The following is a 16,737-nucleotide window of genomic DNA, read 5'->3' as shown; positions in this document are numbered from 1 at the left end:
TGAACCTGCTACCATCGTGAGGCGGTGTGCTAAACCACTACACGAGAGGACGTCATGCCTCAGGCGATGTTTTAAAAAAAGAAAGTTTGTGAGTATGGATGGTAACAACCATCTCTTTCACCAAAAACTATAAACCGTATTTTGATTAGACTTTATCTTATATATAAAATTCTCGTATCAGTTTTCGTTCCCATACTCCTCCGAAACGGCTTGACCGATTCTCATGAAATTTTGAGAGCGTATTGAGTAGGTCTGAGAATCGGCCAACATCTATTTTTCATCCCCCTAAATGTTAGGGGTAGTCCACCCTTAAATTTTTTTTTTTATTTTAAGGCAAAACAACGTTTGCCGGGACAGCTAGTAGTAATATATTATATATAATAGTATATATTATACATCAGAATAACATATAGGCTATAAATTTAACGCGGCTGAAACCCTTGGGCACAAGCTGTTATATATGTAATAAGCTGTTATAAATATAAGTGTGCCAAATTTCATACTCCTAAAAATCTTGCTAATCTTTGAAACAGCTTGAATTTGATTGATTGATTTTAACAAATTTTTACTAGATTTTCACTCGTAATTAGATGTTATAAAGAGTAACTTAGACTCATTAGAAATTTTATCTACTTTAGAACAAACTGAACATAGTTAAATTATAGCTTAAGACTTAATTATGGAGTACGTTCCACGCGGGCGGAGTCAGGTAACAGCTAGTAAAAATATATTATTCTTCGATTCACAGATCTGTAGAAGAAACTCTCCGTCTAGTACAAGCATTCCAATACACCGACAAATATGGAGAAGTGTGCCCAGCCAACTGGAAGCCAGGCTCCAAGACCATCAAGCCTGACACCAAGGCGGCCCAAGAGTACTTCGGAGACGCCAACTAGAAGCCTCACTCAATTAGATGTTGAATCCATGAAGAAACATTTTGTATTCCTAATAAAAAAACACACATGTATATTCTTATTAAAGAAATAAATTAAAAAAAAACACACGTATCTTGTCGTGTTCAATTTACATTACAGTTGTTACACGATTTGGGACTTTAACACACCGTAGTTAAAATATAATTTCTACCGTCATTTCGACATTAATATATGTAATTTTGCGAACGGGAATATTCATGCATATTTGTATTCAAACAACTAATTGTATTCAACAATTTATGCATGAATTATTTACTTTTCATTGCCACTATACTGAATAGTTTGAATATCATTTCTGCTGTTTCTTTCGTAACGAAAAATAGGTTGAATATCAATTTTAGTGATGGTAACACTGAAATTAATTAAAAAAAAATCTATTCAACACAAAAACAAGGTTTGGTATGATCATTGCCTGTATGAAAATTAAAGAAATATTTTTTTTTTATTAGAAGTGCCTCTTGCTGGCTGAATAGGTATTCGAACTACTGAGTGTGTGTTGGAATCTCAACCTTATGGACAGTAGTCTGAGACAATAAATACGCACAGCTCATTGTTTATTTAGAGGTCCCATGTTATCATATCATAGAGGCTCTAATAAAAACTATGTTAAATATTGACTTTTATTTTTACACGCCGGCACTCCACGGCACCAAAGAACAATTCACACAGAAATAGAAATAATATTTATTCAAATAAACTCATTACAAGCACTTTCGAATAGCCATATTTTGATTCTACCACTCATTTGGAACGCAGACTCATTATAAGAAGAATGAGCAAGACACGTGTGTTGCTCTAGCGCGCCATCTAGACCCAAGTTAACTTGTGTTATGGATTCTTGTACATTATGGATTTTTGTAAATACTAGAGAACTGACACAAGTACATAGATATTATTTTTTTAAATACATAAACAGTTAAACACCCAGACCGATACAAACAATCATACTCATGAAAACAAATGTTCCGTGCGAACATTATACATATAAATAAAATTGGTGTGTCTGTTTGTAATATTGAAATAACCGTTTTTTACTACATGCATATGAATATAAATACGGTAAAATAACATTTTTTACAATTTTCGTCTTTCTGTCTGAAATGGCTGGATCGATTTTGATGGGAGTTTTATTGGCAGGTAGCTGATTTAATAAGGAGTAACTTACGCTACTTTTAGAAAAAACATTTTATTTTAGAAAAATAAAGTTAAATTCCACGCGGACGAAGTCACAAGTACAACAAGTTAATAGTAATATTAATTATAACATTTTTTTGCACCAATTATTACTCACTCAGTACCATATATGTCACTGATTTGTGTTCACTGGAAGAGATCTCTTCTCGGGATAAGTCCACAATTGCTCACATGGCCTTTAAATTATATTATTAAGGTAATATTTGTGCCATAAAAGAATATAATAATGACCCACGATATTCTCACAGTATCTTCTATTACCAAGCTAAGCAGAGCTTGTGTTATAAGTAGTACATAAAAAAACACCCAACACTATACAAAGAATCTCGGCCTCGATCGTCTAGCTGTAGCACACCGTTTTGCTTCCGATTATCGCAGGTTGATGCCTCGTATGGTACAAAACATTTGTTTGTATTTATGAATAAGACTTGAATTAAATAAAAGTGAATTTTCAAATTAACAACTTTTCACCACAAGCACATGAAATATATACGGTATTTACATCAAAAAAGTAATTTTAAAATAATTTTCGGTCTGCTTGCTAATCTCTAAAATAGCTGTACCGATTTTGACGGGATTTCCACTCGCAGATATCTAATTTTATAAGGATTAACTTAGGCTACTTTTATTTTAGAAATAACTTCACCTTTACCTTACTATATATTCTACACTAGTGCCTCACGAGCGTATATCGTTAGAGCAAGCAGATGCACCATTTCATGAATCATCCACTGAAAAATTAATACCAACGTATTCATACGCTTAGATACCCCTCACAATGCCTATGTACATCATATTTATCGTTGTCAATACTGATCTGTGGTAATGTGGACAGATGATCCCATTGTTATCAATGTACCATGTCTGTCAGGTTGACCTCGACTCGGTTCCCTCTGGCAACCATCGTGATAAATTCCTAGAGAATTTGACACGATGGGCTAACTGACCTGACCTCATCCTATCCATCACTGATGCCCCGCCAGCGATAATCGTCAGCGCAGGCGGGTGCAACATTCCACTATCATCCATAAAAAATCCGTATCATTTATTTATTTATTTTATTTATTCATCCAAAACAATACAAATTGTGTAGGATAACATAATTGCAACATTACAGTAATTTTTTGTCAGCCAGCATAGTGCAGTAGGTCCTCATAAGTCTTTATGTCCATCATTATAATAGTCATCTACAGTAACACTTATTCAATAAATATGACCTCAATCTGGACTTAAACAATGTGAAACTATAAACAGTTTTTAGATGTATTGGTAAATTATTAAACAATTTCACATATTGATATTTCGTACTGTGTGTAACTATTGTGAATTGAGGAATCATTTGGGATTGCAGATCTTTTCTCCTAGTAAGTACTTTCACGGATGAATCTTTCTTCGTTAGTATCTATCTGGGTTAAGTTTTTCATCAAATTACAAACAGTCGCCAAAATGTACAAACAAGGCGCTGGCAAAATTCTTAATTCTTTGAAATAATTCTTACATGAATCCCTTTGTGGAATGCGCATTATTGTCCTAATTGCCCTTTTTTGAATCACAAAAGCAGAATTTACATTATAATAGAAACTTACCTTATTACCCCATAATTGGATTCTATATCGCAATTTCATTGCAATTTTCATTCATTAAAAAAACTTATCTAAACAATATATTTTCTCTAAACTAGTAACTAGATACTGGGCTGGAATAAACTATCAATAAATAAAATGTCCTATGTAACTACATAAAAATATGAATCGTAATGTTGAGACAATAAATAGATATTTAAACGCAAATCCAATACAACAAAATTATTATGTTAAAACTCCTTCCCGTAAACACAGTACCTACCTACCTCCTTATATTTTTCGCCGACCTACCTGCAACTAACAGTTTTGTAATAAGATATTTGTTTATATTAGCATAAAGTACTTTTTTGCATATCACCGTCGCTCCCTCAAACAAAACCTATTCAATACAAACGAGTAGTTCAGTTTAATATACTCATAACATTCCTGTTAAAGTTATGACCGTGTACAGACGTGGATAATTCATTAAAGATTTTAAATACGAGGAAATTTAAATAAAATGGGTCACAATAATTTTAGTGATTACGGCAGCGCGAGCAGTTTTAATTCTGTAAGTATTTCATACATGTTACTATTTAATAATATTTCTAATTTATTCTATTTTTAGATTACGTATCGACTTGTCAACACAGGAATCGTGTTTCAAATAGACGGTGTGTGCTTTTTTTTGTTGCCAACGGATTATTTGTTTACATTATGGTATTTATATGTCGGTGTGAATACAGTCGGCGTTATATGATTTTATTGTTTATTTTAAAGACGAATGAATGTGTTCCTGAGTCCTGAGGGTAGGTATGTTAATAAAGTTGACGAAATAAAGCGTTGCCGCTTGCTTTATGAAACAATTAGCTATGCTCGCGGATTCACTCGCATGAAATTTATAGCCTACTTTTGCCCGCGACTTCATCCGCGTAAATAATGAAAAAATATATAGGGTACCTATTTAAAAAATAACCCAAAAAAACAATGAAAATAGTTTCATCATTATAGCTTAAAAAATGACGAATTTACATAAAAACTTGCTTCCCCTATTTCATTTTACCACCTTAAGTGTATTTTTTTACAAACATTGAATATCATATTTATTTATATTTAATCAACAGCCTCAAAAATAAGTTTCAAGTTTCTAACTTCAAAAATTACGATTCTTCCATACAATCCTTCATCCCCCCTTTCAACCCCTTACAACCCTTTTTTGCATTAAAAAGTAGCCTATGTCCGTTCTCAGGGTCTAGACTATCTGTATACCAACTTTCATTTAAATCGGTTCAGTAGTTTTGATGTGAAAGCGAGACAGCAGAGTTACTTTCGCATTTATAATTAGTAAGGATGTGTTGTTCTGATGTATAAGCTATATTCCTGTAAAGTTTCATCAAAATACGTTCAATTGTATTTGCGTGAAAGAGTACTTACAAACTTTCACGTTTTTATTATTAGTAAGATGTGATCTTTATTGACAAAAGCTGAATTTTATAATTAGAACTGAACTGCTTTTTTTTTTAATTTAAAGTCAAAAGCATATATTCATACGTTCATAGAACATTTTTTGATTCTGTGCACGTTCCTTTTTTGTTTACATTTTTATAACACTCCAACACTATAATTTGCATCTAACTCGAATGTTATGTCTGAATATATGGTAGGCGATTATAAGGAATATATACCTTTTATATGTTATTTAATACTTTCAAGCTATACCTATATATATGTTGTTGCCGAAGACAACCTTTTTGATAGTTTTTATTTATATATTTTTGTATTTTATTTTTTGACGTCCTGTTTTTATTTTAATTGCTGTTATTATAGGTACTAGCAAAGCCGGACCACGCGTTGCTATGGCCAATAATAGACAAATAATTTGCAATAAATTAATATAGCGACTATAAATTGAGATGTAAGCTATCCTATCTTTCAAGTTGGATCAAATTGCACACAATGTGAAAATCAAATTTGCAATCGGTTCAGTAGTTTAGGAGTCCGTCGCGGACAAACAACGTGACACATAATTTTTACATATAAAGATATAGCTGAATATAATATTTTGCCTCAGCTAACAAATGGTTTAAAATGAAACACGTCTCGTTTTAACCAGCCTATTACAGTCTCGATCACATAATTATGTTATACTATAAGTAGGTTTATAAATCGCAGATGGGGTAGACAGATATATTGTCAACAGTCAGCTATGACTGACTGTTGACAAATGAATGAATGACTGAATGGTAAAATAATACTTAAGTTTTCCACATTTCTCTGGGTATATTCGAATATAAAGGCGTGTCGATCACCACGCAATAATCGGTTAATTTCGGTATGTTATCGGTGTTTCCATCGCCGGAGAGTAACATTAAAATTCAGATATTTATTCATACGATAAGCAATAAGTAAATCAAGATTATTGTACAAAATTTTATTTATAAATTAAAATATTTATAAACTTGCAGTTCTCATCGTGGGAAGGTCAACTGAATTTGCGCGCGTCAAATTCAAACATCCAAGATGAACAGCATCCACCGCAGAAATCATCCAGCTATATGGATTGTACGTGAAATGATTTATTCTGAACGAATATCCCTACAAAATTTCATCCCCTATTTTATTATAACCCCTTAAGGGTAAAATTGTTACTAACTTCGAATGTCATATTTATCTATATTTAATCAACAGCCTATAAAATAAGTTTCAAGCATGACGTTACTTAGATACAACATTCCATCTCCTTTTGCAACCCATACTACCATTTTTTTGGCATAAAAAAGTGGTCTATGTCCTTTTTCATGTTCTAAACTATCTGTGTATGAAATTTCATTTAAATTGGTTCAGTATTTTTGGCGTGAAAGCGTGACAGACAGACAAGCAGACAGAGTTACTTTTGCATTTATAATCTTAGTAAGGATAATGTCTCGTATTACAGTGGTTATGAAGCGGAGCACATTGGAAGACGCATTGGAGGAGTTCAGACAGAACGGGTTCGATTCTCCGTACAACCCAGATGAAGAGAAGACATGCAACTTACAATCGGGTGAGTTTTGAAAGACTTTTACTTTTATTTTTGTGTACTTATTCTATTATACATAATCATCTGCTTCTTCCTTATCCCATTTATTTGTGGTTGGCGTAATATGTTGTCCTCTTCCATTCGCCCCTGTTCGCAGTCATCTCGTTATTTACTCCCTTTCTTACCATATCATCGTTCACACAGTCCATCCATCTCTTTTTCGGCCTACCTCTGCCCTTATAACCATCCACATTCATATGTAACACCTTCCTTAAAATATTATCCTCATTCCTACGCATTACATGTCCATACCACGATAGACGATTACTCTTCAACCTCTCCGACACCGGCGCCACTTTCATACTTCCTCTAATGTATTCATTCTTTATCTTATCCATTCTTGTCACACCACACATCCATCTGAACATTCGCATTTTAGTTGCATGCAGTCATCTTTCAACTTAATCTATACAAACAAACAAATTATAGCGTCTGTTTGTAAACTAAATGCATGTGAAGTAACATATGTATGCATATGATATTTGCAGACATATGTAACTTATATGATACTTACATTAAAAATTAATTTAGAAAATTTATGTCTGTCTGTTTGCTCTTGCTAATCTCTGAAACGGTAACACCGTGTTTGACGGGACTTATATTACTTATTTACTTATATATTCTTATATAGCTAATGTTATAAGAAGCAACTTGAGTTAGTTTCATTTTAGATTTTTTTTATTAAGAAACAAAAATTTTAATTGGTATTTAAAAATATTTTAATTTATAATCTGTGATACTACTCGTATTCTGTACAACGATGGTGGCAAACAAGCATGCGGCCCGTCTGATGGTATATGGTTACCGTAGCCTATGGACGCCTGAAACACTACGGTGTTACATGCGCGTTGCTGACCCTTAAGAAACCTTTATATACCCTTCTTGAAAAACCCCATGCTGTAGTCTCGTGATAAAACCTCGGCAGGTAGTTCATTCCACAATGTAAGTGTACGCAGGATGAAGCTCCTCTGAAACCGCACTGTCCGAGGCCACTGTGTACTGCATACATGTTGGACCAATTTGAGAAGATTGGCGCCGATTCTTTACTAAAAAAGCTGCACCATATCCCCTGACTTTCCCTCCAGGGTCTGGTAAACTGGTGCTAAGTATAGCCAACTCTGAGTAGAGTTCTTCCGGTGGAGTATCGTTGGTTCTTGTTAGAGTACACAATTCAATTAGTTGGTCCAGAGTTGGCAGACCGCGTTGAAGGTCTTCCACTGAAACCTCTAAACTAAATTCTAAAATAGCTTAGGGCTCCCTAAAATATGGTCGAGCGCAGTGGTGGCTGGCTCATCCGTCATACTCGTGAACGGGTGCTGCTTGTGTGGACTGGTCTGCTCTAATCACTATGACTTATTTTCTCTTATTAATTGTTTAACCAGTTGTTGTATATTGAATGTTTTTTTTCTATTTTATTATTTCATTGAATTAGTGCTAATCGGTGGTTTGTATTCACACACTTAAACTTAAATTGTAAGTAAGAATAAATTATTTAAAAGAGCAACACACAAGTTTCTTGCTTGTTCTTCTTGTGATGAGACAGCATTCCAAATGAGCGGTAGATTAAAAAAAAAATGTTATTTTCTATTCTATTCTATTCTATTCTAAACAACGACTTCCGACTTTCCTCAAAATACCGGACATTATTATTATTTTTAGGTCTTCTACTGAGGCTTCTAAACACCGAGTTCCGACTTTCCTCAAAATACCGGACATTGTTTTGTCCGGTATGACCATTTATTTTTTACCGAACAGGCCTCGAAAATACCGGACTGTACGCTTAAATACCGGACATCTGGCAACCTTATGTACAATGTTTTTACTGACAACCTTGGTGGTATAGCGGTCTAGCACACCGCTTTACGTCCGATGGTCGCGGGTTCGATTCCTGGCACGGTACAAATATTTCTATTCATGAGTATGATTGTTTGTATCGATATGGGTGTTTTCTATGTATAATATGTATTTGTATTTACGAAAAAAATATATCTATGTACTTGTATCAATTATCTAGTACCCATAACACAAGCTTTAGGTGCTTAACGTGGGTCTAGGTGGCGCCGTGTGAATTGTCCTGAGATAAAAAAAAATAAATGTAAATGTTTTTACTAGACATTAATAAAGTAATCTTATTCTTTTAAGGGAACATGATAGGTATGTGCCAGTCAAGCATGTACCTTCGCCAGAAGTCGTGGCCGGAGCCCGAGAGTACACCAACCATGCCGCTCCCTCAGACCAACCAGCAGTGGACCCCGAGGACTGACTTCACAGCACCCACTGCTGCAGCTCACACCAATGGAACTGTCCCATACATTAATGAAGGTTAGTTTCTTTATAGATCATAATGGAATCGTGCATACGCTAGCACTAATGAGTGAGCATGAGCTCATGCTTATGACTGACTGACCTGACCTCATGTGACCCTGTGGTCAGTTACAATGAGTTACGTAATTACTAACAATGCCTCTACCCTTCATGACTGAAATATTTTTAATGGATGATAATGGAATAGTGCATCCGCCAGCGCTAACGGTTTACGCTGGACACCAGTAAAGGCTGATAAGATGAGCATGAGGTTAGGTGAGTTAGTCTAATCATGGCAAATTCAGCAGGAATTTATCACGATGGTTTCCAGGGGGAACCCCATGGAGGTCAATCTGACGTGGTACATTGCTAGCAATAGTGTCAATAGTCCACATTACTAACAATCCCAGCATATTGAAGGATATTTTTTTATATTGAAGGTTTTTTATGGATTACAATGGAATGATGCTAACGGCTTACGCTGACGAAGCACCAGTCGAGGATGAAGAAAGCTTATGCCGTGCCGTATACTAGCTATGCTCGCTGTTTCATCCGCGTTTAATTACAATATAAAAATTTCAACTTACAGTATAGTCTGTGTTATTCAGATTCATAAGCTATATTATTGTAAAGTTTCATCAAAAATCCGTTCAGAAGTTATTGCGTGAAAGAGAAAACATCCATACTCACAAATTTTGGCGTTTATAATATTACTAGCTACTCGCCCCGGCTTCGCCCGCGTGTACATATATTATACATATAAACCCTCCTCTTGGATCACTCTATCTATTAAAAAAACCGACTCAAAATCCGTTGCGTAGTTTTAAAGATTTAAGCGTACATAGGGACGGGCAGACAGCGACAGTGACTTTGTTTTATACTATGTAAAGATGATTAAGATGTTGTTGAAGGAACAAACAACATGTCTGCTGGTATGAGGGATGATACCATCACGCCAGAACAACTAAGAGTTCTCTCGTCACTGCCGTTGAATGTTGTATACTCGCTGCTGAGGGAGCTCGAGCAGATCTGTGGCGAGAAACGAGTCAAGAAACGAGTCCCTGAAGTAAGTGTTCATTTATACAAATGAAATGGTAAACAATTTAACCCAAGGGCGGATCTTCCTAAGGGCTTTTTGGGCTGCAGTCCAGGGCCCCGAGGATACAAACGCCAAATTCACGATCTACCCCTGGGTGGACCGACCTCATGGTAAATGGTAACAGTAGCCTATATACGATGGTAGGTGGTGTAGTAGAACAGCTCTTCAATCAATCAAATCAAATTATCTTTATCCAAGTAGGTCTATTACAGACTCTTATGATATGTCATATCTACCGTCAGTTCGGAATGATTTCGAGATGAGAAGAACTGACAAGAATTAGAACACTTCTACTTTCGATGGACACGGGTTCGATCCTCGCACCATATAATCATTTGTATTCATGTTTGTATTGATATGGATGATTTTTATGTATACTATGTGTGTATTTACTAAAAATATATCTAAGTATTTATATCAGTTGTCTAGTACCCATAACACAAGCTCTGCTTAGCTTGGGATTACATGGCGCTTTTTTCGGACTACCCTAATGCTGTTGGCCGCAAACCAAGTTAATTTTGATAGAAATTAATCACCATATATTTTACAAACAAAAATTTGAAAGTTTGAATTTATTTATAACCCTGGACAATTCACACAGTGGCTTCTGATACCAAGCAAAGCATACCTTGTGTTATTTTTTTGGAAATACATACTAAGGAAGAATTATAATTTGAAAGATTATTTTTCTTTCTATTAGTTGTCTAGTATGGAAATGGTCGTAATAATGTGTACAGCAGGAGTGTCGGTTCTGTAAGAACAACGGCGAGCGGCTGTCGTACTACCGCAGTCATCCGCTGCGCGATGCGGACGGGGTCGCGTGCCCCGTACTGCGCGCCTTCACCTGCCCGCGCTGCGGCGCCCGTGGACCGCGCGCTCATACCGCCAAGTACTGCCCGCTCAGCACCAACGAGGGTGAGTTGACGCATTGTAGATTACACTACACGCCGCCAAGTACTGCCCGCTCAGCACCAACGAGGGTGAGTTGACGCATTGTAGATTACACTACACGCCGCCAAGTACTGCCCGCTCAGCACCAACGAGGGTGAGTTGACGCATTGTAGATTACACTACACGCCGCCAAGTACTGCCCGCTCAACACCAACGAGGGTGAGTTGACGCATTGTAGATTACACTACAAGCCGCCAAGTACTGCCCGCTCAGCACCAACGAGGGTGAGTTGACGCATTGTAGATTACACTACACGCCGCCAAGTACTGCCCGCTCAGCACCAACGAGGGTGAGTTGACGCATTGTAGATTACACTACACGCCGCCAAGTACTGCCCGCTCAGCACCAACGAGGGTGAGTTGACGCATTGTAGATTACACTACACGCCGCCAAGTACTGCCCGCTCAGCACCAACGAGGGTGAGTTGACGCATTGTAGATTACACTACACGCCGCCAAGTACTGCCCGCTCAGCACCAACGAGGGTGAGTTGACGCATTGTAGGTTACACTACACGCCGCCAAGTACTGCCCGCTCAGCACCAACGAGGGTGAGTTGACGCATTGTAGATTACACTACACGCCGCCAAGTACTGCCCGCTCAGCACCAACGAGGGTGAGTTGACGCATTGTAGGTTACACTACACGCCGCCAAGTACTGCCCGCTCAGCACCAACGAGGGTGAGTTGACGCATAGTAGGTTACACTACACGCCGCCAAGTACTGCCCGCTCAGCACCAGCGAGGGTGAGTTGACATGTTGTAGGTTACACTACACTACACACCGCCAAGTACTGCCTGCTCAGCACCAACGAGACTAAGATGTTATGACTCTTATCCTGTAATTTCACTGCATATTCACACCCTATAAAGGAAAACTCAACTTACAAAAAAAGTTACTGGCCGGCTAAACTAAATGAGACTGAGGAACGTCACGCAGACGACTTATTAAAAATTATTGCTAATTATAGAACGTATGAAATCAGCTGCCATGATGCGCAGCGTCCGTATGGCTTCAGGGCGAATCCGTTCAGCCCCCGCCCCTGTCACGGCCACGCGCCACGTGACCTACGTCCCCGAGACTCCGCAGGAGGCCTACGGAGCGCCCCTCGCACCGCTGTGGGCAGCTCTCGAGCAGAAATTGATGCTGTAACTATTAAGATGCTTTGAACATGCTGAGGACACCTGTCTTGACTTATAAAGGGATCTATATTAACGCCAAGACTTTGATAATTAGACATATCTAATTCTCTAAAGATCCTGTTATATGAAAACATTATTATGTGTAAAAAATGCTGCTTTTGTTGATTTTTTTCAGTAGGATGGTAATTGTGAATTATTAATTTTGTTCTTCAATGATTGTAACATAGGAATTTGAGACTTATTCTCATTTTCATAAGGGAGAACGTTTTATCTCCGTCTCATTATTCTTCAAACGCTAAGAACACTATTTTTTACTTTGCCAAACTTGCACTGAATAGGTGTCCTCTGTAGATATCAACATGTAATTTTGGTTTAATCTAATGTTTAACTGTAAGGCTTTGACAGTGAACGTAACATTAATTTTGTTGTTACAGCGCTCTCTAGTTGTTAATTGTTATAACTTATCTTATTGATTTGCTACGCGATCGCTAGATGTCGCTGTTTCTATTTTTGATTATTTTGATATAGTTTATATTAGTATTACTAGATGGCGTTGTTACTAATTTTATTAATTTAGTATTCAGTATATTTCTACACGTTAGTAGAATAATAATATGATAAGAATTTATTATGTCAATTGACTATAACAATAATGTTGACAAACTTGACCCTACTTGTAATCATTGAGTATTTATATTTCGTGCCATCAAAATATATTTACAACATTGTTATTATATTTCGCAACAAGAGCGTTATCTGTTGATTATATTTTATAATAAGACAATATTGGTAAATCAACTGCCTTTATTTACATAACGAATTCTATTTTCATTTATATGACATGTAATTTTCATATAAAATATTTGTTTCATATTCTGTGACCAATGGCGGACTTTACACCTTCATTCACACAATGTTCGATGAAATTCTCAACATTTCAATTAATTTTCCAGCATTTTAAATTGATAATATTCATCATTATTAATTAAAATGCAAATAAACAATTTTAATTTCTATATATAAAATAAAATAGGCAATATTTCAGATCACAATAATAGTTTGGTTGACGTTCAATAGATGGCGTTACTAGTAAAACTTTGCTTAATGTTTTATTAAGGGAGGCTTTATATGTTACAGTCATCTTCTATTTTTACTTTGAAATATAATAAATTGAATAATATTATAATTAAAAAACAATAATTTATCCGCATGTCACGCTGTTTTGTAATAAAATAATATAAATAACGACGTTAGAAGGCTGTAAGTTGACACTTACCTATCTATTGCAGAATTGTTGATTAATATCTAGGATATTATTTTGTTTCTATAATAGTTTACTATTGTAATTATTTTCACTGATTGCTGTTGGTATTTTTGGAACCAATAAAGTTAATTAATCAGATTTTATTTTACTTTCCATGTTAACAACTTTAAAGGCAAGTTCGAGGTAGATAAGATAAATATACCGTCTTTAACAGCAAAATTTCCCTCCATTTTCCACCATATTTGTTTTTTTTTCCATATTCGTCGATCTCCTTTTCAGTGATGCAACAGGCAAAGATCCTTAGACCGTACAGCCTAGTCCCACCATATTAGATTTTTTTTATTCGGTTTTAATGTCTCCAGGAGTGACAAAAGGACTCTGTCTATACAGCCATTCTCTTCGATAGTAGAAGCAAGCAGTTAGATTTTCAACAGAGTATTAGAATCAACGCAGATCCGATGCAGAATGTGTTAATTTCTAGAATAAATTTAATCAGCTCGCTAAATGTACGGGGGACAGTGATGACCCATCAACTGTTATGTAAGCAACTGTTACAGGATCTGAGATCGAAGTTCTTGGGAGCCCTTTTTTTATCCGAATTTATGCTACATTCATCCGATAACACACCGCGCGGTCTCTCAGATTAGGGGTTTACCGTCTTAGGCCGAAACCTCGAGGGCCCATGGTAGTTTTTCTGGTCTACTACAAGACGTGCCTGGAGACCATCTTGTTCTAATCCTGGCGCATTTTCAAGCTATAGTAGACAGATATTAATAATTCTATTAATATACCTGGTTAATAATAATAATCATAATACTCGTAACAGAGGGGAAAGGGGATTGTTAGTAATGTGGATTGATGATCTTATTGCTAGCAATGTACCATGTCAGGTTGACCTCCACGCGGTTCCCCCTGGAAACCATCGTGATAAATTCTTGGTGAATTTGTCACGATGGGCTAACTGACCTGACTTCATTCTCATCCTATCATCCTCCACTGGTGCCCCGCCAGCGTAAACCGTTAGCGCAGGCGGGTGCACCATTACATTATCATTTATAAAAAAATACTCGTAACAGCGACTAGGAAGCCAATTGTTAAGAAAGTTATATCATCTATAGGTGCTCCTGCAGTATATATATACCATATATATAAAATTCTCGTGTCACAGTTTTCGTTCGCATACTCCTCCGAAACGGCTTGACCGATTCTCATGAAATTTTGTGAGCGTATTGAGTAGGTATGAGAATCGGCCAACGTCTATTTTTCATCTCCCCTAAATGTTAGGGGTAGTCCACCCCTAATTTTTTTTTTTAATTTTAAGGCAAAACAATGTTTGCCGGGACAGCTAGATATATGTATATATATATATATATATTACATTATTCATTCATGTGTCTGTTTTATATTTAATTTTTTTTTATTATTTATATTTTTATACACTATCTTACACTTATAATAGATTTTAGGTATTTTGGTAATTATCCATTAAAAACTAGGATACTCAGTGACCTGGGTCACTACGTCATCGCCTGACTGGGCATTATAGCATGACTGTCAGTCAGCACGTCATAATATTACTCAGTATGCAGATGGAAATAATTTAGGTATTATTTACTCAAAAGAGAGTAAAAGTTGCAATTGTGTCGAACTGCGCACTTTGAATATGCAAACTATGACGTGACATACGAACAAAATAACCGACCGTAACCTACATTCTATTTTACACTTTATACACTATTAAAATAAAGTTAATTTTCGTATGCATAGTACACATAGAGCCTTTTAAAAATCGCCCGAATTTGAACTCACGCATCGCGACGCCGCATACCGTTTTTGAATTCATTCTACGAAACAGTCGCAGTCTAAAATAGACTTTAAGCACAAGGAAATACAATACATTTCACCTATTAATCAACACTTATTAATAAAATAGACCTTACTGCGTTGAAGTTGCGGTCGTAATTGGCATGTTTTTTAGAGACTGCCAAAATATCTAGGTCCCAATCCGGTTGATTTGGGAATGTGTGTCGCTAATGTAGGCCATCAAGGGGGGCGGAAGGAGGTGGGGGAGGCACCCTGAAACTACATATATCCTGAATACATAAATATCGCAAGTAATCATTATAACAATATATAATCTGGTGGCCTCGGTTGTTTAGCAGTTTAGCACACTGTCTTACTTCCAATGATCGCGGGTTTGATTCGCACGGTACAAACATATGTCATTTATTCATGATTATGATGGTTTGTATAGCTTGGGATTAATATATAGTATAATCTGATGGCCACAGTCGTCTAGCGGTTTAGCACACCGCCTGACTTCCAACGGTCGCGGGTTCGATTCTACGGACGGTATAAACATTTGTTTTCATGATTATGATTTTTAGAACTGGAGTGCGCTGTGTGAATCATCCAGGGATTTATAGTCTTCAGTTCACACAAAATCTTAAAAATGTATTTTGATATGAATAAAGATTTTATCTATCTATATCTACCTCTATCTAGGAGGTTAACCTGATATGGTATTTTGTTAGCAATGGGGTTATTAGTCCATATTACTAACATTTCCCCAGGTGGGGAAGTGGATTGTTAGTAATGTGGACTGACCCCATTGCTAGCAATGCACCACGTCAGGTTGACCTCCACGCGGTTCCCCCTGGAAACCATCGTGACAAATTCCTAGCGAATTTGCCACTGCTGTGGCAACTGTGTGTGCTAACTGACCTGGCCTCATGCTCATCTTATCATCCTCCACTGGTGCCCCGCCAGCGTAAACCGCTAGTGCAGGCGGGTGCACCATTCCATTATCATATATTTAAAAATAATCGCTCCTACCTAGCGGTGTCCTCAGACTAAAGTCGTATCCGTCAGGCGGGAGTTGGTCTTCAGCCGCTCCATAAGTCCTTCCTTTGGTTTGGAGTATCATCTGCACTCGCCCCATCCGGTGAAGCTGTGAAGGCCAGCTGCGGCCAGCATTAGAGTAATCCGAAAAAAAAAACTTACTTGACTGGTAGAGAATGCCATCAGGCATTAAGTCTTTGCGGCGAGATATTGCATCTCTGTGCATTTTCTACCGCATATATCACGGGGAGTGTTCTGAGGAATTGTTCGGATTAATACCAGCTGCTGAGTTTCACCACCGTACCACCCGCCAGAAACTGAAATACCATCCTGATCATCTGGATGAATGGCGGTCTTCCACAGTGCGG

At 36.9% G+C, this 16,737-nt stretch overlaps 2 protein-coding genes across 7 annotated transcripts in view; both read left to right on the top strand.

The window, feature by feature from the left end:
- The window catches only part of LOC131850039 (peroxiredoxin 1), a 28,516-nt gene extending 27,517 nt beyond the window's left edge, over nucleotides 1-999 (top strand). For all 3 annotated transcript variants that reach the window (XM_059200189.1, XM_059200199.1, XM_059200205.1), the window contains one exon: nucleotides 749-999. In XM_059200189.1, coding sequence (XP_059056172.1) covers nucleotides 749-896 — 148 coding nt within the window. In that variant the 3' untranslated portion in view covers nucleotides 897-999. The remainder of the gene's footprint in view (nucleotides 1-748) is intronic.
- Nucleotides 1,000-4,157: 3,158 nt separating this feature from the next.
- Nucleotides 4,158-13,528, top strand: LOC131849864 (uncharacterized). Of its 4 annotated transcripts, none has more exons than XM_059200006.1 (7): nucleotides 4,158-4,262; nucleotides 6,157-6,253; nucleotides 6,627-6,734; nucleotides 8,913-9,092; nucleotides 9,986-10,140; nucleotides 10,911-11,088; nucleotides 12,093-13,528. In XM_059200006.1, the coding sequence occupies exons 1-7, from the start codon at nucleotides 4,212-4,214 to the stop codon at nucleotides 12,272-12,274; spliced, it is 951 nt and encodes a 316-aa protein (XP_059055989.1). In that variant the 5' UTR covers nucleotides 4,158-4,211; the 3' UTR covers nucleotides 12,275-13,528. The 4 variants fall into 4 exon arrangements, with proteins under 4 accessions (XP_059055989.1, XP_059055998.1, XP_059055982.1 ...); XM_059200015.1 differs by having other exon boundaries at nucleotides 9,974-10,140; nucleotides 10,932-11,088; XM_059199999.1 differs by having other exon boundaries at nucleotides 9,974-10,140.
- Nucleotides 13,529-16,737: the final 3,209 nt, after the last annotated feature.

This window comes from Achroia grisella, unplaced genomic scaffold (genome assembly GCF_030625045.1).
Source record: "Achroia grisella isolate CSIRO2021 unplaced genomic scaffold, CSIRO_AGI_Agris_v1 utg1112, whole genome shotgun sequence".
Lineage (NCBI taxonomy): Eukaryota > Metazoa > Arthropoda > Insecta > Lepidoptera > Pyralidae > Achroia > Achroia grisella.
Note: the sequence above shows the minus strand (reverse complement) of the source record. Positions and strands in the feature narration are given on the sequence as shown.

Coding starts and splice junctions, on each gene's coding strand:
- LOC131849864 (XM_059199999.1), top strand. CDS start 4,212: ATGGGTCACAATAATTTTAGTGATTACGGCAGCGCGAGCAGTTTTAAT. Junction 9,093..9,973: donor TGTCCCATACATTAATGAAG/GTTAGTTTCTTT, acceptor AAGATGATTAAG/ATGTTGTTGAAGGAACAAAC. Junction 10,141..10,910: donor TCAAGAAACGAGTCCCTGAA/GTAAGTGTTCAT, acceptor TAATGTGTACAG/CAGGAGTGTCGGTTCTGTAA.